The sequence below is a fragment of the Podarcis cretensis genome (genome assembly GCF_951804945.1).
Source record: "Podarcis cretensis genome assembly, chromosome: 2".
Classification (NCBI taxonomy): domain Eukaryota; kingdom Metazoa; phylum Chordata; class Lepidosauria; order Squamata; family Lacertidae; genus Podarcis; species Podarcis cretensis.
The window spans coordinates 126774515-126785799 of NC_137171.1; the positions used below are offsets into that span (position 1 = coordinate 126774515).

General features: G+C 48.4%; 1 protein-coding gene across 2 annotated transcripts; it reads left to right on the forward strand.

Moving 5' to 3' along the window:
- Nucleotides 1-5759: 5759 nt before the first annotated feature.
- Nucleotides 5760-10140, forward strand: LOC307208737 (uncharacterized protein). 2 transcript variants are annotated; one of them, XM_079963654.1, is made up of 3 exons: nucleotides 5760-5911; nucleotides 7930-9423; nucleotides 9593-10140. In XM_079963654.1, exon 2 carries the CDS (start codon nucleotides 8007-8009, stop codon nucleotides 9411-9413), a length of 1407 nt encoding a protein of 468 aa, XP_079819780.1. In that variant the 5' UTR covers nucleotides 5760-5911; nucleotides 7930-8006; the 3' UTR covers nucleotides 9414-9423; nucleotides 9593-10140. The 2 variants fall into 2 exon arrangements, with proteins under 2 accessions (XP_079819780.1, XP_079819779.1); XM_079963653.1 differs by lacking the exon at nucleotides 5760-5911 and having other exon boundaries at nucleotides 7509-9423.
- The last annotated feature ends 1145 nt before the right edge of the window (nucleotides 10141-11285 follow it).

The window sequence follows — 11285 nt, forward strand, 5'->3', positions numbered from 1 at the left end:
AGGGTTCCAGGTGGAGAAATCGAAATTGGAAACAGAACTGTTAGAACCTAAGACTACGGTACTTTCAAGAATGTATAACTTGCTGTTAAAATGGAACACACAAGACGAAACGGTTAAATCGGCTATGATAAAGTGGGCACAGGATATTGGGTATAATATCATGTTTGATGACTGGGAAAGGTTGTGGACCACTGGGTTGAACTTCATTGCTTGTAACGCTTTGAAGGAAAATGTAATGAAAATGATAAATAGATGTTACATGACCCCAGTTAAACTTGCCAAAATATACCACCTGTCTGATAATAAATGTTGGAAATGTAAAGAAAATGAAGGAACATTCTTTCACCTCTGGTGGACGTGTCCTAAAGTGAAGGCTTTCTGGGAAATGATATATAATGAGTTGAAAAAGGTATTTAAGTATACCTTCCTTAAGAAACCAGAGGCCTTTCTTCTGGGTATTGTCGGCCAGAGGGTGATAAAGAAGGACAGAACTTTTTTCTTGTATGCAACAACGGCAGGAAGGATACTCATCGCTAAATATTGGAAAACCCAAGATCTACCCACACTGGAAGAATGGCAGATGCAACTGATAGACTATATGGAACTGGCTGAGATGACCGGCAGAATCCGAGACCTGGGAGAGGAGAGGGTTGAAGAAGATTGGAAGAAATTCAAGATTTACCTACAAAAATATTGTAATTTGGTTGAATGTTAATAAGGATGCTAGATCACAAACAATTGAGCACCACTAAAATAGTTGGAATTAGGATGATAAGTGAGATTGAGGAAAATATAATTTTTTGGAGAATTATTAATTATATTTAAACGAGCAGGACATAAGAACGCAAACAAGTTGATAAATTGCTGGCAAAAATTTATAATGATGTAAGTGGGAGTGGGAGACGTGAGGGAGTCCAAAGAAGTTATGAAACTATGTTATGAAATATGTTACATTGTTTACTAATTTTGCATTGGTATTTAAAAATCTCAATAAAATATTATTAAAAAAAAAAAAAAACTGCGGGAGGCAGTGGAAGACAGGAGTGCCTGGCGTGCTCTGGTCCAGGGGGTCACGAAGAGGCAGACACGACTAAACGACTAAACCACAACAACAAGGGCTGACTTCCAGCTTTCCATTACTAATTACCATCCATTAATAATTATATTCCATTAGGAATTATTTTTCTTTCTTGAGTGAAGGATTGCCACATCATAAAACAATGTAGTGCATGTATAGAGAAAGTACAAAGGCTGTTAGGATTTCATGCTCCCCAATCCTGATTTTATGTTTGATATATTTCACACGCCTGTCTGAGTGGAGCGTGAGAAAGGAAGACTGTCTTATCTCTCTTCCGGTTTGAGACTGTGAAACTGTTTTCACTTTTACGTTGTTCTGTTTTGTTCTTGGAGCTGATGAGAACGGATGCCATTATGCATATGTATGTAAATATTATGTAAATAAATAGTTTAGAACTACGATGCCTCTTTCTTTTGCTGTGTTAAGCCAGAAGGCTAGTGTGCATAAATCAAGATGGTTTATGTCGCTGGAGAAGGGGATGCCTTTTCCAGAGCTATGCTCACCGGAGGACGCTCGGTGGGAGATCCGGGGGGGGGGGGCTGCAGGTAGCCCAGAGTGTTTTCCCACAAAGGCTTCCCTTCACCCACCTTCCAATCCAATTACGACGATAGTCCTCTCCAAATCGAGACCTTCGCACTCAGTGGCTGATTCAATCAGCAGGTTATCTTGTCTCCTTCTTCCAGAGCATGTCTGTTTTTAAAGTCCAAATTAATATCTATCTTAAAACACAGAGGAACCGCCGCTCATGGTGACGACGTTGGAGAGTTACCGATAAGTGCAGTGCCATGCACTCAGCGTCCCCTGCCCCGCATCTTAGAGGGAAGCGACAGGTATTGGACGATCTGCGAGTGAGAGCTCACCCCCTCAACACAGGGGGGCAGGGGGGGGGGCTTGCAAGGAGAATTACTCTCAAATCCTCCATAATTATCTGCACGTCCGCTATCATGGGATCTGCTGCTCACCATGGTAGCTCCAGACTGGAAGGGCTATTGTTTATATTTTACAAATAAATTGTCTCACAACACCTCCTCATTCTTAGCTATGTGAAGACGGAAGTGTACGTATAAAACATTATCTCGGGGGGGGGGGGGCAGATCTGTTTAGCGGCATAACCAGGAAGGACTGGCCTCCTAGCTGCACATCTTGCATGAAGGGGGAAGGTGGCAGAGCAGAGTGGGCAGTGCCAGAGAGACCTCGATGCAGTGGGGAGGTGGCCTAAGTGTGTGTTAAATGCTTCACTGGAAGCTCCTCTCACATTATCCCCAAGATAACACACCTAGGGGAGAAACCCTGTGGATGTCTATAGTGTGTGTTTGGCAGGTCCCAGACTTAAGGGTCAACTTTCTACAAATCCACACGCTGCCTGGAGGGAGGAGCCACCTCTGAGAATTGAGGCGGCTTCCTTTGAAGGTCATAGGGGCACGTGGACCTGGCGTGGCCAGTTTTCAGGGCTCTTTCCAGGAAGGGCTGAACCCATGGTGCCCCGGGGGTGGGGAAGGGAGGGAGAGGCCCAAGGTCTCTGCCTCCTCCACACCCCCAGGGGTTTAGCCACCACTTGGGGAAGCAGAGCAAGTCAGGGGGGAGGAGATGTCCAGCCAGGACCCTCCTCCCTTGGGAGAAGGAGTGCACTGGGGAGCAGTCCATCCTGCCAGCTGCCTCCCCTGCAGTCTGAGGCGGGACAGATCCTGCCCAGCCATAGAGCCACCACTCGGGAGGACCAGGACCGAGAATTTGGGTGCAACTTGCGCTATTGATGCTCCCCTGAGATTTCCTGTAACAGGAATAGCAGCTCCGCTGGGGGACGTCCTTGCAGAACAGAATGAGTAACAGAATGAACTTCAACAGGGACAAAGGTCAGGCTCTGCACTTAGGCAGGGAGACCCACCTGCACAAATAGAGGATGGGGGACACCTGGCTGACTAGCAGTACACGTGAGGAGCATCCAGGGGTCTCGGTGGACCACTAGCTTAACCTGAGTCCACAGGGTGATGCAGCAACAAAGAAAGATAGCTCTGTTCTAGGCTGTAGGGTAGGACTCGAACCCATGGCCTCAAGCTGCAAGAAAGGCGATTCTGACGAAACCTTTGCCAGCAAGAGCTGTTTGGCAGGGGAAGAGACTCCCATGAGAGGGGGCGATGCTCTGGCTCTGTCTTCCAGGGGGGGAGGAAGGGGGGAGCCCCGGATCTGGAGAGGAGGGGCGGCGGAAGAGCTCTTTGCTACGAATGGGGGAAACCTTTGCATTTCAGTCTTGCCTTTGAACCAAAGCTGTCCTGCGAGCAGCTCACACAAAATCAGCGGATCTATATATATATATATACATATAATGGCAAGGGATAAGCCCATTTAGGGTGCTCGTAAGTCACTCCTCCGAGTCCCCAAAGGGCGCAGCAACTCCGCTCTACTTTGCGGGGCTGTTGTAACGGGGACCCCCTGCGCCCCGGCCCTGCCTCCCCCCCCTCGGGAAATGGGGGTGAGACTGAGCGGACCCCCCTCTCCCGGCAAGGGATTAAAAGAGATGAAGGGGGCATGTCCCCTTCCTGCCCCGGAGGGCTTTTTCCCAGGTGGGGGGGGGTCTCTCCTGCCCCGGAGGGCTTTTTCCCAGGTGGGGGGGGGTCTCCTTCCTGCCCCGGAGGGCTTTTTCCCAGGTGGGGGGGGGTCTCCTTCCTGCCCCGGAGGGCTTTTTCCCAGGTGGGGGGGGTCTCCTTCCTGCCCCGGAGGGCTTTTTCCCAGGTGGGGGGGGGTCTCCTTCCTGCCCCGGAGGGCTTTTTCCCAGGTGGGGGGGGGTCTCCTTCCTGCCCCGGAGGGCTTTTTCCCAGGTGGGGGGGGGGGGTCTCTCCTGCCCCGGAGGGCTTTTTCCCAGGTGGGGGGGGGTCTCCTTCCTGCCCCGGAGGGCTTTTTCCCAGGTGGGGGGGGGTCTCCTTCCTGCCCCGGAGGGCTTTTTCCCAGGTGGGGGGGGTCTCCTTCCTGCCCCGGAGGGCTTTTTCCCAGGTGGGGGGGGGGGGTCTCTCCTGCCCCGGAGGGCTTTTTCCCAGGTGGGGGGGGTCTCCTTCCTGCCCCGGAGGGCTTTTTCCCAGGTGGGGGGGGGTCTCCTTCCTGCCCCGGAGGGCTTTTTCCCAGGTGGGGGGGTATCCTTCCTGCCCCGGAGGGCTTTTTCCCAGGTGGGGGGGGTCTCTCCTGCCCCGGAGGACTTTTTCCCAGGTGGGGGGGGGTCTCCTTCCTGCCCCGGAGGGCTTTTTCCCAGGTGGGGGGGTCTCCTTTCTGCCCCGGAGGGCTTTTTCCCAGGTGGGGGGGTCCCCTTCCCTGCCGCCTCCGGGGATCGAACCCGGGACTTTCTCAGGAGAGAATCCGGAAAACGGAGCTGGTTTGGAAGGAGGAGAATTTGTGTCTCCTGGGAGGGAGGGGCCACTCATTCCTCCCCCCCCCCGGTCAGTGAGCTCCGCTTCCTAGAGAGGCAGGTGGGGGGGGGCCAAGGGGGGAGTGGAGGGGCCTGATCCACCTTCCCGGAAGAGGAGCAGCTCTGCGGAGGAGGAGGAGGGAAAAGAGGTGCGAAATATATCTATATCTTCGGGGGGGGGAGAAGGAGGCGCTTTTCCTCCCCCTGAATCTGCAAACAGGGCAGCTGGGAAGGGGGGGCAGGATTTGGGGCGGGGGGAGAAAGGAAAGTGGGGGATCCCTCCCTCTCCCCCTCCCTTCTGGGGATCCGGCGAGCGGGGGAGGGGCTGGTTTAGGAGAAAGGAGCCCCTCCCCCCGAGGGGGCGCCTCCTTGGAGACCCCCAGCTCTTTGTCTTGCGGGAAAGGAAATGGGAATAGCAGAGCGAGCAAGGGAGGGGGGAGAGGAGATGCTCAGCCGCCGCCCCCCCCGGAAGGAAATGGGAGGCCCCCCCCCAGGGCTGGGACTTGAACCCAGGCCCCAGTTCTGGCTTCCCTCTGGCAGCAATCCCTGGGGCGCCGCGATCCTGGCTTGGTGGGTCCCCTTTGGGGGGAGAAGGGTTAATGGGGGCGAGAGAGGTCTGGATGGAGGACCCCCCCCCCGTCTCCCTCCTGGGATGGGGAGAGATTTGGCAGAAAGGCTGAGCCGGCCAGGGGGGCCTCTGGGGAAAGGGGACCCTGGGGGGGCGGAGGGAGGAAGGGAGCATCCCTGGGGAGGGATCGAAGCCATCTTGGAGAAAGAGAGAGGGACTGGGGGGCCGCCTGCCTTGACTTCTCCCTCCTGCCCAGGAATCTGCCAGGACTAGACCAGGGAGAGATCCCTGAGCAGGAGCCCCGATCCAGCCACCCTCTCCTCCCCTGAAGCTCAGTCCTTGCCCTGCCTCAGGTCCCAGATCAGGAGCTGCAGGGGGCGCTGGGGGGCTGTTAGAGCAAGTCCAACCATGGGGGGAAAGAGGAAGCCCCCTTTATCATCCCCCTCCCCCTTTGAGACTTCTCTCTGGGCAACTCCAGTCTCCCCCACATGCCTGTGTTTCTGTGCAGAAGCATCTAAAGGGCTCTCCCCCCCCCAGGGACACCTGGCCCCAACTCCTTCTCACCTGGTTTCCATTATTCCCACTATATCAGATCTCTTAACTCTGTGGGATTTAAGGGATGGGGAAGATTGTTATGGAAATGGGTGGGTTCCCGTGTTCCCCCCTCAAGAGCCTGCATTATTATTATTATTATTATTATTATTATTATTATTACAGTGGTACCTCAGGTTACATACGCTTCAGGTTACAGACTCCGCTCACCCAGGATGAGAACAGAAATTGTGGTCTGGCGGCGCGGCAGCAGCAGGAGGCCCCATTATGTTAAGAACACTTTCTTAACCACCGGAACGAATTGAGTACTTAACCCGAGGTACCACTGTACTGCAGTTTCAGTTATTCTTATTGTTATTTATTTATTTAATCTATTAGTCTCTTTCTCTTGTCCCGGGCAGCCCAAAGTGACTTACAACCAGTTGTTGTTGTTGTTGTTGTTGTTGTTGTTGTTGTTATGTTCCACGGTGACACTCCAAGGCCTTCTTTGTCGTGTTTCCTGTATTTTGGGGGAAGAGAAAAGGCTGTTCTCGGGGCCTGCTCCACCACGAGGGAAACTGAGGCAGCCCCCTCAGGCAGGAGATGCAGGGAGGGGCAAGGAGGGGACGGAGCTGAGTCCCATTTGGCCAGCCCTGAATAAACCCTCTATCCTCTCATCCAGTGGAAGGTGCTGTCCCATTGCCAGTGTCCTAGACACAATGCAGCAGCCTTGGGAAGTGCAGGATGATTTGGGAATCTGTGCAGTTGGTTGGACTTCATCAGGAAGATGTTGGAGATCACGGAGGAAGGAGGAAACAAAATGCAGATATTCAGCGTTTTCAGGGGAGGGGGAAGAAGGGGAAAGTGTGTCCCACCAGATAAGACCCTGATCCTCCCTGGCCATGGGCCATCCTTGCTTGGGCAGGTGGTACTTTGAGTCCAACCACATCTTTAGGGCCAGAGGTGCCTCACCTCAGTATAAACGGTTCCTCTAGGGCTCAGTGTTACATGGGAGTTGGTGGAACTGAATCTTAAGGGTTCTTGAGACATTTCCAAGGGATTGTGATTGGTATCCAGACCCTAACACTATAATGCCAAGGTGTCCCCACTGAGCAGTTTATCAACCCTGCTGGCCGCTGGGGAAGACCTTCTGAAGGAAATGGTTTGTCCCCAAAGTTGCATCCTTCCTTTCTCCGCTGCTGCTGCCCACACTAAAGGAATGTCTGGATGAAATCCCAGGGAAGCTTGGCTCCTATTACAAAGAGATCCAGTTGATAATCTAGAATAAAGTGTGGCTAAGATTCTGAGTCACAATCGTGGCTGAGAAATACAGCCAGGGAATATGTAACTGATTTGAAGATTGGTTTCTTCTTTACACTTCATTATTCTTATTCTTATTCTTATTATATTACATTCAGCTGGACACACCACTGGTTTCATCATCTTTCTATTCTTTCCCACAATCAGTGTTATTCACCTTTAATACTCACCTTTTTCAGTGTAACACATATTTTTATCTTGTGATCTTCAAATGAAGAGAGGTATAACAATTTAATAAATAAATCCCAGTTGGAGCAGAGCTAGAATATCCAGAAGCCCTTGGCCACCCAGGGCAAAGGAGGAAGAACAGTGAGAGAGGCCTGGACAGGGAATCTCCACTAAGATAAGCCAGTGTCAGGAGGCAGGTGCGAGACCTGGTGGCATATAATTATTATAAATCATAATTGGGGTGGGTGTCTCAATCTGGCCTTCCCAGCGGTCAGGCTCCAGCTGCTTTCCTTCTGCATCTCCAGCTCTCTCCATTCAATAATGCAAGGCTGAGAGATGGAGGTCCAACCCCTAGAACATTCTCCAACTGAGCACTCCTTCAACCAACCACAAGCACCAAGCCCTGTCACTAAACTTATATATGGGTGTCCCAAAATGGTCACTATGCACCTCCTGAGGCCAAAGGGAATATGCAGGTGATGAATAAAGATCTAGAGGTCGAAGGGGACAAAATGTGGCCCAAGGGGTGGAGGATTATAGAGCAGCAGATGAAGAACTTCATGATGAATTTAAGATCCTGATTAATATTGGCCAGGTTCATGGAACATAGAGCAGCTCCCGTTCCTGTGAGAAACCACTTTTTATAAAACGTAAACCCCACAGTTCAACCGTATTCTAAGATAATGCTGCTTCATTAATGCTTAATTAAAGGTTAGGAAAGGCTGATGATGCATGACCATTATTTAACATTATTTCATCTGTCTTTCTGAAAAATTTGGAACATATGGAGGACAGGAAAGAATGTACGAGATGTCAAAATAAGAGCAGGTGCTAATTGATGTGTGTAATATTCCTTTGTTCTCTTCCTAGGTTTCCTTTCCCCCTGCTCCTCCCTGTTGAAAGAGGACAATGGAGAAGGCAGTCAAAATTCTGGAGGGCAATGTCCAATGGGAATAACGAAGAAACCATATAAATTCATGGAATGTGAAAAGAGAGAGGAGAAACAATTTGAAAGTATGGAGTGTGGGAAGAGTTTCACTGACAGTGGAACACTTGGAAAACATCAACGGACTCACACAGGAGAGAAACCATTTAAATGCATGGAGTGTGGAAAAAGCTTTGGTTGGAGTTCAAACCTTCGTATACATAAACACACTCACACGGGGGAGAAACCATATAAATGTAAGGAGTGTGGAAAGAGCTTCAGTCAGACTGGACACCTTAAAAACCATCAACGAACCCACACAGGGGAAAAACCATATAAATGTATGGAGTGTGGAAAGAGCTTCACTGATAGTGGAACATTTAGAAAACATCAACAGACACACACGGGCGAGAAACCATTCAAATGCATGGAATGTGGAAAGAGCTTCAGTCAGAGTGGATACCTTAGAATTCATCAACGGATTCACACAGGGGAGGAACCATTTAAATGTTTGGAGTGTGGAAAGAGCTTCAGTACAAATAGAGGACTGAATATTCATCATAAAACTCACACTGGGGAAAAACCATTTAAATGTATGCTGTGTGATAAGAGCTTCACTGAGAGTAGAAAACTTAGAATCCATCATCGAACTCACACAGGGGAAAAACCATATAAATGTATGGATTGTGGAAAGAGATTCAGTCACAGTGAAACACTGAGAAAACATCAACGGACTCACACAGGGGAGAAACCATTTAAATGCATGGAATGTGGAAAGAGCTTTATTGATGGTACAGCACTTAGTATCCATCATCAAACTCACACAGGGGAGAAACCATTTGAATGTATGGTATGTGGAAAAAGCTTCAATCGCAGTAGAACACTTAGAATCCATCAATGGACTCACACAGGGGAGAAACCATTTAATTGCATGGACTGCGGTAAGAACTTCCCTGATCGTGGAACACTTAGAATCCATCAACGGACTCACACAGGGGAAAAACCATTTGAATGTAAGGAGTGTGGAAAGAGCTTTACTTCTAATAGAGCAGTAAGACGACATCAATGGACTCACTCAGGGGAAAAACCATTAAAATGCATGGAATGTGGAAAGAGTTTTATTGAGAGAAGAGAGCTGAGAACCCATCATCGAACTCACACTGGGGAGAAACCATTTAAATGCACCGAGTGCGGAAAGAGCTTCAATCGCAGTGGAACACTTAGACAACATCAACGGACTCACACAGGGGAGAAACCATTTAAATGCATGGAATGTGGAAAGAGCTTTAGTGATGGTACAGCACTTAGTATCCACCATCAAACTCACACAGGGGAGAAACCATTTAAATGTAAGGAGTGTGGAAGGGGCTTCACCAATGCTGGAAATGTTAGAAGACATCAACGGACTCACACGGGAGAAACCATTTAAATGTATGGAGAGTTGAAAGCGTTTCTTTCAGAGTGGAACGCTAATTTCACACACAGGAAACTTAGACGACATCAACAGACTCACTCGGGGACAAGCAAATAAATGTATGGAGTGTGGAAAGACCGTCAATAGAAGTGGAAACCTTAGCAAACACCAGCGAACTCAAAAAGGGAAAACCACTTACGTATATGGAGCGTACATAGAGCTTCAGTCCTGATGTTCTTAGAAACCATCAATGGACTCGCAAGGAGGAAAAGCTTTAAGAGTTGAAACCCTACAATCCATAAACTGAAAAATCTGAAATGGTTTGAATGGAAGGAGTGTCGTGCTGGGATGGATGCTGGGATGTTTTTGCCTCTACGCATGGGTCTGGGAATGTTCTGATCAGTTCATATTGAGTTCAGTACCCTGACCTGTTCTTAACGCATTGTTGACCACATCTACGGAACGCGATTGTTATGTTCTTTCATGTCATGCAAAATCAATTATTAGTAATAGTTTAAGTCTTGATACTCAATCACTAGTTAATAGTTTAATAAGGAGGTTTCACGCCTGTCCAATTCTGTGTTCCCTTTCCCACCCTTTAATCTATTGATGATTAATACCTATATTCAACCCTTGCATTGTATTCATGTTAACCAATCAGCAACAAGCACATATGTAATGCTGTAATATTCAATAAAAGGGACTCTCCGAGACTTGCTCGAGAGATGCCTCCCGTATGACACCTTGCCATTCGTCTGTCGCTTATTTCAACCCAACAGTGTGGGAAGTGTTTCAATTGCTTTATATATAGATAATTTTATTAATACAGTGGTACCTCGGGTTACATACGCTTCAGGTTACAGACTCTGCTAACCCAGAAATAGTTCTTCAGGTTAAGAACTTTGCTTCAGGATGAGAACAGAAACCATGCTCCAGCGGCGGAGCAGCAGCAGGAGGCCCCATTAGCTAAAGTGGTGCTTCAGGTTAAGAACGGACCTCTGGAATGAATTAAGTACTTAACCTGAGGCACCACTGTATATAATTTTATTTACAAATTGCGTTCAAAAATGGAAGCATTCACCTCTGGGTTCTTGGCGTTTGAAAGCCCCAAACGTTCAACTTCCGAAGCCTTATACAACCGAGATTCCACTGAGAATCCAGCAATAGTGTGTTGTCCAACGATATCCATTCTTTTAACCAACACAAAGCGGCTGCCTCGTAGTAGAAAATCTAGCAGTGCGAAGCCACCTCTATTTTTAGTATCTATCAAAATTTTATACTTTATTCTTGGTGTTTTCCCCCTGACAGAGTAATCATGAAATATCTCTTTGCCATTCGTTAAAGAAGCTTGTATTATTTATTATTGGTATCATTTAGAATAAAAACAGTATATTAGGTAAAACATTTCTCTTTATGGTTGAAATCCTTCGTAAAAGTGATAGTTTCATCCTCCCCTATATTTCCAAATGTTTTAAACATTTTTTGATACTCTAACGTAATTGGAATATGTTGTAATTCAGTGTTTTTCAAATAAACCCTTATTTAGTCTCCATCTATACAATGAACTCTTTTCACCCCCATTATCATCCATGTTGAGGTTTATCTGATATAGTTCTTGGCTGGATCTCTACAGTCTTTAATCCTGTAGGCAGTTCCTTCAATATCCAGATCATGTTTTGTCTTCCCGCAGAATCCTTTGAATCAGAAGAACATGTTTACTCTTGTTCTAATGGGGGTCTGAATCTCCAAGCATCTGGGTTGGCAAACTAAGGCCTGTGGGCCGGATCAGGCGCAATTGCCTTCTAGATCCGGTCTGCGGACGGTCCAGGAATCGCCGCATGGATTGCCAACGCAACCGTTCTTTCCCTCTCCCTCACACGGCAGCAC

What these genes read in the sequence shown, in the direction of transcription:
- LOC307208737 (XM_079963654.1), top strand. Translation starts at nt 8,007, where the DNA reads ATGGGAATAACGAAGAAACCATATAAATTCATGGAATGTGAAAAGAGA.